Source organism: Mya arenaria, chromosome 9 (genome assembly GCF_026914265.1).
Source record: "Mya arenaria isolate MELC-2E11 chromosome 9, ASM2691426v1".
In the NCBI taxonomy this organism is placed as follows: domain Eukaryota; kingdom Metazoa; phylum Mollusca; class Bivalvia; order Myida; family Myidae; genus Mya; species Mya arenaria.
Genome location: NC_069130.1, coordinates 35,096,247 through 35,110,348, shown reverse-complemented (window position 1 = coordinate 35,110,348; position 14,102 = coordinate 35,096,247). Strand labels below are relative to the sequence as shown.

At 35.7% G+C, this 14,102-nt stretch overlaps 1 protein-coding gene across 2 annotated transcripts; it reads left to right on the top strand.

The window, feature by feature from the left end:
* The first annotated feature begins 1,204 nt into the window (after nucleotides 1-1,204).
* LOC128203158 (fumarate hydratase class I, aerobic-like) lies at nucleotides 1,205-12,158 on the top strand. Of its 2 annotated transcripts, XM_052904444.1 has the most exons (13): nucleotides 1,205-1,255; nucleotides 1,530-1,701; nucleotides 2,850-2,977; nucleotides 3,606-3,744; nucleotides 5,240-5,340; nucleotides 6,061-6,267; nucleotides 6,536-6,662; nucleotides 7,016-7,206; nucleotides 8,083-8,193; nucleotides 8,671-8,877; nucleotides 9,141-9,260; nucleotides 9,829-9,946; nucleotides 11,989-12,158. In XM_052904444.1, exons 1-13 carry the CDS (start codon nucleotides 1,244-1,246, stop codon nucleotides 12,087-12,089), a joined length of 1,734 nt encoding a protein of 577 aa, XP_052760404.1. In that variant the 5' UTR covers nucleotides 1,205-1,243; the 3' UTR covers nucleotides 12,090-12,158. The 2 variants fall into 2 exon arrangements, with proteins under 2 accessions (XP_052760404.1, XP_052760405.1); XM_052904445.1 differs by lacking the exon at nucleotides 11,989-12,158 and having other exon boundaries at nucleotides 9,128-9,260; nucleotides 9,829-9,942.
* The last annotated feature ends 1,944 nt before the right edge of the window (nucleotides 12,159-14,102 follow it).

The following is a 14,102-nucleotide window of genomic DNA, read 5'->3' as shown; positions in this document are numbered from 1 at the left end:
ACTTCCAAAAACTGCACAGCATGATACTCAGATCGGAGATCTGATAGAAGGGATCAATGCAAGTAGATTAAGATCAATAAACAGAGGTTGGTTGTGTACTGTATACATTGTTGTTGTTGTTTTTTTTTTTGGGTTTTTTTTTTTTGGGGGGGGGGGGGGTCACTTATAAAAGGCTTAAACTAGGAATTGAATGTCATCATAGAAGATACACCCTGATCAAACATATATAGATAGTATACACCGTTCATAACTCCCTATCACAATATACCTCCTGCCATGTATGCGGAGGTTTGGCAACAGTTAAATGAAATGATAACAGATGATGCAATTAGGCCTTCAGATAGTCCCTTCTCATCTAATGTTGTGTTGGTCAGAAAGAAAGATGGCAGTTTGCGTTTTTAGGTTGACTATCGAAAGATAAATAACAGAACACGCAGAAATGCCTACTCTACGGCCATTAAACGCCAGCTTCACCACTTAACGGTGGTTCAAAGAAAATGAGTTGCTCAGACTTAAGTGCAGCGGTGCCTTGTTTTTACTTCTACATGCGTGAGTTTTGTATTTAATTTGATAATTTTATTAAACGGGCATATTTCGAAAATCGGAGAATGAAGTACCGTGAAAGAACACATTAACTGCAGGTTGGCTACGAGGAGCTTTTTCCCGAATACGTCGTTGTTTACAAATAAGCACTTCTAAAAGAGTAAATGCTATAATAATAAAAGGAGTGGCGCTGTTGCTCTGGTGATGGAGCTTTCGAGTAGTGATGGCGTTATCGAGTACGTTTTGCGCTCGAAGTAACATACATGTAAATGTTTTGACTTGTAATCTTAATTTGCGAGAATAGTGTTCACAGAAGCGGTATGTCTTAGTAAAAGCCAGGCATCGATAAATGCCTGTAGATTTTGTTGCATGCCTCCGATTCATTAAAACGTTCTTTTTTCCTTATATGGCTACCTATCCTATAGTTAAAAAGCGTACAATCGTCTTTGAAGGCCTATTAGTATTTTTTTCCTTGATTTGCAAAATCGCGGCCGAGCGTTCATGCATGATCGCACGAAAAATAAGAATACTAATCCTTAAATGAGTTAAACATTAAACATTAAACATAAACATAACTTATCAACCTACATTGTGCCCTTTCAATACCATAAAGCTTAATATCTGACTTCATTCAAGATATGAAAGATTCATTGTTGACCTAGATTTAGGTTAATACATGTGATGGGATGTTCATTTAAACATGAATATGATGGTACGTACTTTATTCTACTTTTGATTCCACTGTAATGAATACAGTGAGTTATGCTTATATACTCGATTTTTATGTGCTTCCGTTTTGCAATGGATAAGAGACGTAAACGCATTTGTCTCGTAATAAATGTACCGTTAATGCAAAAAAACACATCATATTAAACATAGTTTAAGATGAATTTGAAAGGTGTTTTTTCATCTTACAAACACTTAGACAAATACGAGCGCATTTTAGCACTGTTTTGTGTTTAAAACGTTGCTGTATGATTTCAAAGGCTGCAACATTATCCAGGAAGCTTCCCGTCAGCAGACTTATCGCGCATGCGCGATGCATACAGTCAACAGTCACGTGGCAAGCAGAAACAACTTCCGGTGTAAAACCATTCCACCACCAGGAGATTCTAGAGCTAGAGAGACCACCGGAAGTGACGTTGAGAAAACTGACGGGTAGCTATTGTAAAAATATATCTTCTTGAAAGAACAAAACGTGTTAAGTTTGTCCAGGCATCGCCGCATTCATTTTCACACCTTCGACTCATTTTCAAATAATCCTAATTTGATTAACTATTACAAAAGATCAGAAGTTGGCTTCCAAATTGCCTTATTTTATAGTTGTGTTTAACCGTATTGTGTCTTTGTTTACAAAAAGAAGAAATTGGTCAGGTAGAATAAATGGAAATTTATCTATTATGAATTGTCTTCCATTAACGACAATTTATCTTATATTCCGTTTCCTATTACTTTAAGTTAAAATACTTAGATTTCAAAAACTAAGTCGAACAGTCTAGGGCCATGATAACCGTAAAGTCTTAAGTTCAAGTTTAGACTCAGAATCAGAAAAACATTTCTATGAATGAACAAAAACTCATATGTATTCGATTTTTTTACAAAGATAAATGTAAATAATGGTAAAACATTCAAATACTAATATATTTCAGCAAACTTCACCATCAATGCTTTCCTAAAAGGAAAGTCACAATAAAATGAAGTTTTGCAATATTGATTATTGAGTCTGAGACTTAAGACTGTTCGTAATCACTGCCCCTGGGGGTCCATATTCAGTAACGTGCTCGAGTTTGAGTCTGATTACTCAAAACATCATATTCTAAATCGGTTGTAAAATCTCTCTCAAAAGTGCAATAATGATAAAGATATTTTCAAACATTTAAGTATTCTAATTTCAGAGCCGGACCCAAATTTATCGAACGTTTTTAAGTTTACCAGGCTTAAGAAGCGTATTTCAATAAGCCAAAATACATCCTTCAATTGGATTTTGGTTAATGAAAAACGGTTCATTGTGAATATAGTGAAGATACTCCTATCTTAAGTATATTAACTCTGAAATAAGTAAATATAATGCAAATTATTGAAAGACAAAAATAGCAAGCTAACCGTTAATCCTGTTATAAGCTTAAGAAGTTTCGAAAACTTGGGCCCAGAGGCTCAAACTCAACCAAATAGTTAAGAGAATATTGGCGCAGGAGATTTACTCTTGTTTAAAGGCAAGGCATCTAGGTCATACGAGCGACAATCAACGTTATAGACCACCTAACACATTTTACAAATATCAAATTAGCGTATTTTCACATTTTCAGACAAATATGTTGAGACAACCAGACTTGGTGACCACACATTTCTACGGGTTGACCCCCGGGCTCTCACCCTGCTCTCCGAGGAAGCGATGGTTGACATGGCTCATCTGTACAGGACAAGTCATCTTAAAGTATTTGCTAATGGGGTTGCTTCAATAAAGGATTTTAGTCGAAACTTCACAATGATCTTGAATTTGTATAAACCTATGGGTAATGTGTTTATTTCAACAGGACTCAAAGTCGCGTTCTGATTGATTCGCGTCAAATTGTAAATATTAAACTCTTGCAAAATTTAAACAAACTGCTGTAATACATATTATGCACTAAAACTAAAACATTTCTATACGGAAAGAATTTAAGATAGAGTACGGAAGATGTATTTTGGTCTAATATTCAAAAATCAGAGTCATGGTTGTCCGGTTAGCGCCGTGGTTAGCACACTCGCTTTTCACCAAGGCGACACGGGTTTGATTCCCGGCCTGGGCGCATGTGAGTTTGGTTTGTGGTCACCAAGCCTTACAAGTGGGTTTCCTCTGGGCACTCCGGTTTCCCCCAAAACACAAGACCACACTTTTGCGCTAGTCAACGAATCCTAAGTTCCAACAGGTGAACAAATTAATGTAGAGTAGTGCTCATATCGGTATATAATTTGAAAATACTTCGAATAATCAGATTTAAACTGACAAACATAGTTGACGCTTTGTGTTGAATGCTTCTGAAATATTTCAAATGGATGGATCATACCGTTCAAATTTACAGCAATTAGCAAACATTCTTGAAGACCCGGAAGCTTCGAAAAATGACCGTTTCATAGCGACGGAAATGCTGAAGAACGCATGCGTGTCGGCTGGTATGGTACTTCCGGGATGTCAAGACACAGGGACAGGGATTTGTATAGGTATTTTACTGTAAACATGTATTTGCAAACACGTGAGATATATGCAAGTGTACTTGTCCTATATTTTATAAAGTAGGTAATTGAATGATCTTCAAAATAGTGTGTATATCGTACTGCCAACAGATCACCACGAATTGAATGATCTTCAAAATAGTGAGTATATCGTACTGCCAACAGATCACCACGAGTTAAATGATCTTCAAAATGGTGTGTTTATCGTACTGCCAACAGATCACCACGAATTGAATGATCTTCAAAATAGTGTGTATATCGTACTGCCAACAGATCACCACGAATTGAGTGATCTTCAAAATAGTGTGTATATCGTACTGCCAACAGATCACCACGAATTGAGTGATCTTCAAAATGGTGTGTATATCGTACTGCCAACAGATCACCACGAATAAAGTGATCTTCAAAACGGTGTGTATATCGTACTGCCAACAGATCACCACGAATTAAGTGATCTTCAAAATAGTGAGTATATCGTAGTGCCAACAGATCACCACGAATTGAGTGATCTTCAAAATAGTGAGTATATCGTACTGCCAACAGATCACCACGAATTGAACGATCTTCAAAATAGTGAGTATATCGTACTGCCAACAGATCACCACGAATTGAATGATCTTCAAAATGGTGTGTTTATCGTACTGCCAACAGATCACCACGAATTGAGTGATCTTCAAAATAGTGTGTATATCGTACTGCCAACAGATCACCACGAATTGAGTGATCTTCAAAATAGTGTGTATATCGTACTGCCAACAGATCACCACGAATTGAGTGATCTTCAAAATGGTGTGTATATCGTACTGCCAACAGATCACCACGAATTGAGTGATCTTCAAAATAGTGTGTATATCGTACTGCCAACAGATCACCACGAATTGAGTGATCTTCAAAATGGTGTGTATATCGTACTGCCAACAGATCACCACGAATTGAGTGATCTTCAAAATAGTGTGTATATCGTACTGCCAACAGATCACCACGAATTGAGTGATCTTCAAAATAGTGTGTATATCGTACTGCCAACAGATCACCACGAATTGAATGATCTTCAAAATGGTGTGTTTATCGTATATCACCACGAAATGTACGCCATGTTGCATTGACACAATTATTAAAGAAACTCCAATTCAAAAATTAAAACAGCCTTTTACAAGAATTCATATGTAAATAGCTAAGCAATCACTGGCTACGCGCTGGCGCATACCCCGCAAAGGATCGATATATATTTGATAGTGTATTAAATATATGTACGTGTTCATTGATTTCTAAATAAACGAAATAAACAATAAACACTTATATTAAACCCACAAGATGGGTGTGGTGACAAACGAAACACTTTAAAGTGTGTTACATGCTTTTGGTTGGTAAAATTGAATGTTCTTTCAGTGCAAAATGGAAATGTTATACAGTTTTGTTTAGCTGCTAGATTGATGATTGATTTGCGGACAGTTGTGTTAAATCTCCAGTTCAAACCTTACAGGGAAGAAAGGCCAGTACGTACTGACGGACGGAAGGGACGAAGAGTCTATATCCAGGGGAATTTATAACACGTACACCGGAAAGAACCTGAGATACTCCCAGGTTAGATACGTTGCCATGGATACCAATGTCAAACCTTTACAGTAACTATACGTCCAGTTCAAATATGTATAGCATGCAAACAACTTATTACACTTTTATAGCACAATTAAAATACGCACACACCATGAAGACTATACAAGAACATACAAAATACAAGATACAATAACTCTTTATTTAAAGTCGGGTATATGTTTATAAAAAAAAATATAAGCTCTATGAGCTAGTTTCCGACATTTCTTTATTTAGCAAACGCATTCGATTAAATATGATCCTAAAGTCTTTGAGTAAAATATTATTTTTTATTAGAATTCATATGCAGTATATATATATATATAAACTTCGAAATTTGTTAAATCAAGACAAATGATAAATATTCTTTGAACAATTATTTCTTTAATTACTTGAATTTTGGACATTCTAAATCATATTCTGATTCTATTCAGTTTATTTTATAAGAGATATAATATAGTCTATCATGTCTACTCGTCATAGAAAGCTGTATGGTTTGATTTTGAGCTTGTCACAATTATATGTGCAATAGTTATTTTGTGCTTTTTTGCTAGCTCTACGTTCAAAACAATATTAAACCTGCTCGTTACAGATAACTTTGTAGAAGTATTTCTGAAATGAAACGGTACATATATCATTTCCAAGTATTTGATAAATATGCATGTAAAACACGCACATGCGTACAATGTTTTTAAATTATCTCTTTAATAGGTAGCTCCACTAGACATGTACACTGAAGTGAACACACGGACGAACCTGCCCGCCCAAGTGGAGATCTACGCCACCGGAAGTGACCGTTACGACTTCCTGTTTCTGGCTAAGGGTGGCGGATCCGCCAATAAGACTTTTCTTTACCAGAAAACCAAAGCGCTTCTTAACCCGGAAAAATTGCTGGAGTTTGTTTACGAAAAAATACAGGTTAATTTTCACCAATATAATATTATTCATAAATTAAATGTTACGTTAACTATTCGGAAAGGGTTTAGATTAAAGTTTGACACTGCAGTGTATTTCTTAACTGTAAATTCGGCGAACACGTCCAATATCATCAAATTTGGACCATTGATTACAATACTTCTGAAGAAAAAATAGCATAAATTTACTTATTGTATAACAAATTATATCTTAATATCTTAAATCATCAAGTGAAAGAATAAATGCATGCTATCTAACCTTTTACTTACAGACACTAGGTACCCAAGCCTGTCCGCCCTATCATCTAGCCCTGGTCGTGGGTGGAACATCAGCTGAGTTCAACCTGAAAACTGTTAAACTTGCGACGTCTAGGTACCTGGATACCCTTCCAGCTTCTGGTAAGGCAAATAAATGGTTTGGTTAGGGTTATATCATATCAAAAGCAGATAGGGTAAGGTAGGCTTTATATAAGAAGAAATTGGCATCATGGGAGAATGGTGTTAAAGTGATACTCTGGTTCAAGCTTCAAAGGTTTTAAAATAAATATAAAACACATCTTATTAAAATATTAATTATTCTTAACAACTGACTTGAAAAACGGTAGTTTAAGCGCCTATTTTGTAGGTAGGGTCGGATAACCTTAACCAGATGTATTTTAGGGCTAAGAAAACTCACGATTTCTTGTATTTTTGAAATTAGCAAGATTGTGTTGCCTGGAAACGTTTGAATTTTAACTACGACATTTTTATAGGAAACGAGCATGGTCGAGGCTTTCGAGATCTGGAGTTGGAACAGCAGATATGGAAGCTGTCCCAGAAGACCGGTATCGGCGCCCAGTTTGGCGGAAAATATTTCTGCCATGATGTCAGAGTAATACGTCTGCCACGTCACGGTGCCTCGTGTCCTGTTGGCCTTGGTGTGTCGTGTTCCGCCGACAGACAGGTTGATGCTTTATGTATATAAACAACTCACTGTAATATATTTCACGAATATCAATTTCTTTGACCAGAAAAAGCGGAATTAACCGTTGACTTTCGCGTTTCTGGACAATATTAAGACACAGCTACAAATCAGAAATAAATTACTTTATCTCTTGCTTTAAGCTCATCCTTACTGGGCTTTTCCTTGCACAAAATGTTATAATTAAATGCATAGTGTTTTCGTTGATATGAACTGTTTAAAGTGACACTCTTATTTAAAATCAAAACATTTATACAAGTATAACAAACATCAAATTTTGACTGATAAACTACTTGCTAAACAATGCATTTATGGAACCTATTAATTACTTATAACAAGATTGTAACCGTTTATTTAATAGCAGAAAGCGCAAAAATATTAAATGATTGGAGAATGCTAAAAGAATTACTGGGGTCTACTTTAGTCTCATAAGGTAGAAATACCGTGTTTTATGCTCATTGATTTAAAATTAAACTCGGTATCCTTCATAAAAACGACTGTTTCCGATATTCATTCATCCTTTTTTCATTATTTGTGGTAAATCTTTTCTGGGGGTTATGGTGCATCTTTAAAGTAGTGTATTTTAATATAAGCCAGAAGTCGAGAATTTTGTGATTGGCTCGTTGTCGTTGCTCGCGTCGTTGTCGGCGTCGTCGTTTTGCAAGCACTTAAACTTTGGCCAAAACTCAAATACTGTTGAAAATATTCAACCGAAACGTGGAATACGTCTTCCGAGGGAAAAATGCACATGCACATTAAGACCCATAGCTCGGCGTTATGAGTATCATACATATCTGCATTCATTCCGATTCCAGGCTCCGCGGCGTCATAATCATACCATTTCAACTATATATTTAGATTCTAGGTTCTATCACGCATGAGGGTGTGTTTCTGGAACAACTGGAGACCAACCCGGCTCAGTTTCTCCCGGAAGTGGATTCAACTGCTCTCAGCGAGGACGTGGCACAGGTAGTGTAAAACCCTAGTACATTTATAGGAATGAACTCATGCTTGTTTCTTTGAATGTTTTTCGTACTCAACACTTTTTGATCAAATCCATGTTGTTGATATTTAAGCTATTTAGGCCTTTCGAGATTTTCTGACATTTTTAAACTGCAGTAATGCATAGTCATTTTATGCTAGATCGATGGTAGGAGTGACTCCTTTGGTTATTTTAGGTTAAATGTCACTACATGTAGTTCAGGTCATATGGTACCAAAGCAGGAAAATTTGGCGCGTTTTTCTAATTAAATTTTATTTAAATATGATTTTGAACGACTAAATGCTATCAACAACTTTAATCATTGTACCTTTGATTTATTTTGTTTCTTGGTTGCTTCCCTTTATCAATTGAATTTCAATACATTACACCTTTACCATAACTATTGCATAACGTAGGAGGGGATATATTGCCCTATTATTGTTAAGCAAAATAAACTCTTGCAGATAAATGTCAACCGTCCTATGGCGGAGGTGCTAGCGGATTTGTCGAAAATTTCCGTACAAACACGTGTCACTCTCACCGGAACTCTCATAGTCGCACGTGACATTGCGCATGCGCGCCTGAAAGAAAGGTTGGACAGTGGCGAAGGGCTTCCGGACTACTTTAAACAGCATCCAGTTATTTATGCAGGGCCGTCGAAAACCCCAGAAGTATGTAAACGCAAGAGATTGAATAAAGACGCGAACAATCTGCCGAACAAATCGTATTAATTAGATATATTTTTTTTATTATTTTTGGAAAGCCCGTGATTTCATTTGTTTTTTTCTCAATACGATTTTTTTTCGCTTTTCAAAATCATTTCGTGTACGTCGTATACAGATCCGTTTAATCAGGGTCAAACTTCAGGACTTATAAACCCGTAGGCCGGCATGCGGATGCCCCTGTATTTTTGAACAATAGTATATGCTTTCAGGGTCATGCTACGGGGTCTATTGGCCCCACGACGGGTGGGCGAATGGATCCGTACGTGGACGAGTTTCAGAAGGGCGGCGGAAGTATGGTCATGATTGCCAAGGGCAACCGGAGTAAACAGGTCGGCATGTTTCCTAAAGTTGTCCTAATGTTATTGCTGGATAAGCGCGTACACATTTTGATAATATTTCTGGAAAAGGTGTTAATAATATAATCATAAAAGTTATAATGCCATTTATCACTCACACGAACAGATAGAAAACCGCTTCAGCCCATCAGTAAACGTCCATGTTTTTGTTGTCTGTTTTAATTCGGTAACCCCATCCCCATCTTTACTGCTGATCAGTAGTTAATTTTGAAAACGGTAATATTTTCTGGTTCCTCTCTCGTTAAGTTTATTACTTGGCTTTGGCGGTTAATCTTTGTAAAAATCATTTATACATCAATGGAAACGACAGGGACACGCCCCCTATTCGCCTGAAATGTTACCAGTATCCAGTATGCCACAGTCGTTTGTTCGCTACTGGGGTTGTCAATATTGTTTACATCGGTTTTTCATAAAACTCCTAGCGCAATGTACTTGAATAATGCTAAGAAAAAGGAAAACTGTTTATAGGTTAACATGTCACTGACTCTTGAAACAACGTTGCTCATTAAGTTTTATGCGAGATATTGCTCGTCATTTTCAGGTTGTGAGGGCTTGTAAAGAAAACGGCGGTTTCTATTTGGCATCTATTGGCGGGATAGCTGGTACCATAGCAACGGAATGCTTCAAGTCGATAGAGCTTCTGGAATACCCTGACCTTGGTAAGATTAAGGAATGAATTGCGGGATTGATGTCAATATCGGGGTATGAACGCAGTTGGGCTGGTTGAAGCGTTTGGACCGCATCATTGCTTACCAAGTGGCTCAACAGTGTATTATCAACGCCAGTAAGATATCACTACTACAGGAGTATTTAAAAGTTCAGCTATAGCTGTAAATTTATAGCTGAAAATATTACTTACCACTGTAAGTATCAATAAAGTTCAGTAAACGTCATGAATAACAGTTGTAGTTATATCTATAACTTTTTAAATACAACAGTTTGTTGTAAATATGCAGCTGAGGCTGTATCATTGGCGGCATAAGTTTAGCTGTAGCTGTACTGTATAGCTGTAGATAAAATTTGCAATAATTTTTAACAACAGCTATAAATTACTGTATTTGATAGGTCACCTTTTTGACTGTATTCTTTAAGCCATTATTACGTGCAGACTTTATGCGTATGATGTAGTACAGGCTCAGTTCTCGTTCAAATCATTATTTAGCAATCCACAGATGCAGGATTATTTCCTTTACTGGAACGAACTTAAGGTTATATGTAGGGATGCAAACGAATATTCGAATATTCGAATATTCGATCGAACGTTTGGTATTCGAATGTCAAAATAGGTATTCGAATATTCGATGTTTTTGTTGAATTAATAAATTAATTAACTTTTTGCCTACAACTGTCATCTTCGTCTGTCTTGTTTTTACAACGATGGACCCCTAATGCCAGAGGTGTGAACTTGATGACACTATACACGCGTCATATCGGATATATCGCCGGGAACTATAAACAGTCCCCGTAATTTTACATTTACTGGTTGTTAAACAAGTGACATCAAACACATTCTAATTATTTTGGGTACATTTAAATGGCCATGACAATTAGGGTTTAAGAGATCGGCCTTTATACCAATGTTTTGTCTTCACTGCTAATCAAGCTTGGCGATATTGCTAAAATCACCTTGATGATATGAAGGACATGTGCTAGTTATGTGCTTTAAACTGTTTTCCAGGTTTTCGATATATCGCTCTTGCGTACAAATTAACTGTATGGTTTAACGTTTAAGGATATATGTCCTGTATTGTTGTACAATACATCAGTCAAAATCGACGTTTTGCCATGGTGTCGTTCTCTATAATTATAGATCGTAAACATCAATCCCAGAACGAGGATGCAAATCCGGGAAAATACGCAATTACCTGATCTTATTTTGCATTGTTTACAAAAATGAACGCAGAGGAATTGGTATAATTCGGTTTTTTTTATAAAGATATATCGCTTTTTCTTGGGATATATATCTTGAAAATAGGGAAATTCAGAGGCTAATTTGTGGAACAATAAGGGTCCGTCGCGTGTACCGTATACGACACAGAAGGGTAACAGGGCCCCGGCTATTACGTTAGTGAATACTAGTTTACTACAATTCTTAAAGGTTCATTTTGGTATTCGAATATTCGAATATTCGATCGAAAGAATTACCGAATATTCGAATATCAATTTTGCCATTCGTTTGCATCCCTAGTTATATGTAAGTTAGTGTGAAATTATGTCCGATGAAGGATATTCTTGGGCAATAATTCCTACCTGATCCTACATGAAGCTATGGAAATATTTTTCCAGAGATGAATGGGTTTTGTAAATATTGATACGACAAAAATGATGAATATGCAGATGTAACAAAGGTGATTAGCTGTATCCGAATTAGGTGAAGATGCCGACTGATGCAATTATGATAAAATTAGGTGCATTTGATGTTGCTGAATCAGCGACAGACAGATGCAGATTAAATATCATTAGGTGTATTAGGTGTTACTTAATTAATTGTAAATGAAGAATGATTCATATTTAAGACTATAAGGTGCACTAGATGTATCTGCATTAGGTGTAGATGCAAATTTAAGACAATTAGGTGCATTAGATGTAACTCAATCAGGTGTTGATGTAGACCGATATAAATATAAGACGAGTATATGTATTACATGTAACTTATTCAATATGTTATTATACATCATTATCCTACCCGATATCATTTCAGGAATGGAGGCAATATACCGTGTAGAAGTGGAAAACTTCCCAGCTTTTGTAGTCATAGACGACAAAGGAAATGACTTTTTCAAACAATGGAGGATAGATTAGAAATGGAAACTGGCCTTGTAACTAAACGTTTATGTGTTATCACAGTTATTAAATATGAGTAGAATGTGAGTCATTAGCAATATTTTTATGGCCTCTACAGACGAAGTTTGAAGGGGTTATATTGGAGTCAGTCTTTGGTCGGCCGTTGCAATTTTCATTGTTTGGAGCATAAATCGGAAATTACTGGATGGAATTTCATTAAACCTTATATACACTGAGAGAAGGCACAGTGTACAATAACTATAACTCTTTCTAATTTTCTAACATAGTTATAACCCTTTATAACTTTTCTTGTCTCGAGCATAAGTTTAAAACTACTGGATGGAATTCTACAGAACAATTTATACAATTGAATGATACAACACAGTGAAAGGAAATGCATTGTATAATGACTTGTTCATCTAATCACAGAGCCTTTGTTACTTTTTCCTTTCCGCAGTTAAACTTGTTAATTCCTCAAATGGTTTAATTAAACAACATACTTCGATTAAGCATGGTAACTGGACTTGCAGTGTATAGAAACCTTCACAATATCTTGTCTTATAACAGAGGTACTGCCCTTTGTTACTTTTCCTTATCAGTGATAAATATTTGTATGGAAGAACCAAGTTGATGAATCGTTGGAGTTCGAGCAAATGTGATTTGATTGTATTTCATAGACATTTTAGTTCTGTTTATTTGTTTCTCTTCTATCAATTTTTGTCCCTCAAAATACATAGAACACTTATAGATTAGCATGTAAGATTGTGCACTACAGAATAATAAAATAATTTAACTTTCTATTTTTTAAAAACGACAATCGTAAAATAAATAAAGTGTACCCCACTCCTGCACAGCATTGTCATTTTAAGTTTATGATTTCTTCTTATTTTCATTGGTATATTGTGTAACCTTTAGATATCAAGTCGCAGACAAGCGTACCTTGTATTTTGTTTTAGTATTTGCTTAAACCATCTTAATACCTTATAACAAGGTAAATTTGGTTAAACTAATGAATAAACTTGCTATAGTATAAATATACGTTTCGTATAGATTGTGGGTTAGAATAAGTAATATGATCAGTACACATCTTTAATTGTGCGTCAATATAATAAAAAATATAATATAGATGATGGGGTGATCGCAAATAGTAAACTGATCAAATAAGTTATTATTAATTTATTTTCCAAACAAATATCAATAATGACATTATTTAAAAGCAACGAATGAATCAACGAGAGCAATGCAACATTAACCTAATATGAATTAAAGTTCGATTAAAAACAGATGTCCATGTTTTCGAGTTTCTTTAATGATATTCAAAATCTCTCGCTGTGTGACATCTGTCTGCTTCGCTTCTCACACAAATCGTTTTTCAGCTACTGAAGAGTGAAGACGATATTGACATTTGACTGTTTTTGTGAGGTATTTTAGTTTATTAATCGTTTCAATGTTGTGTGTATTTTCCGGAAATTTCGAGCTTCGGTCATGGCGCCACCACAAAGAGTTAAGCATACGGGATAGTAGATGCTAGAAATACTGGAAATACATGGGACGAAATACTTACATATGGAATAAATAGTTGACGATGAAGTTAGATGACGTTTGATGATTTTCTTTAAGAAAAAAAAGGATAACGACAGAAAATAATTCATCAGATATGGTTTCTGTACTTAGCCGATGGAGTGTCAATATCATTTTTTTCCTTAGCCTGCATATTCAACTCATTACGTTTTCCTAAGGATTAAATTTATTTCAGGGAAAACAACTCTTTTAATAATCTTTCTAACAGTGACGTATAATGTAGGGAGAACTATTTTTCATCGTGTTATGCAAGTAATTGTTTGCAAACTTTTGGCAAGCGGAAGTCCGAATTACTAGACTGGTGTATTGTTTGTATTGAGAAATATCAATTATGGTTAATTTATTTGATTGTACCAAGAATTTCATTTTGATCTCCTTTTTCTAGAAGGCAGATTATTTTCATAAACTCAACCAACCCTCCCATTCCCTTTAAATCTTGTGTCATGCTAC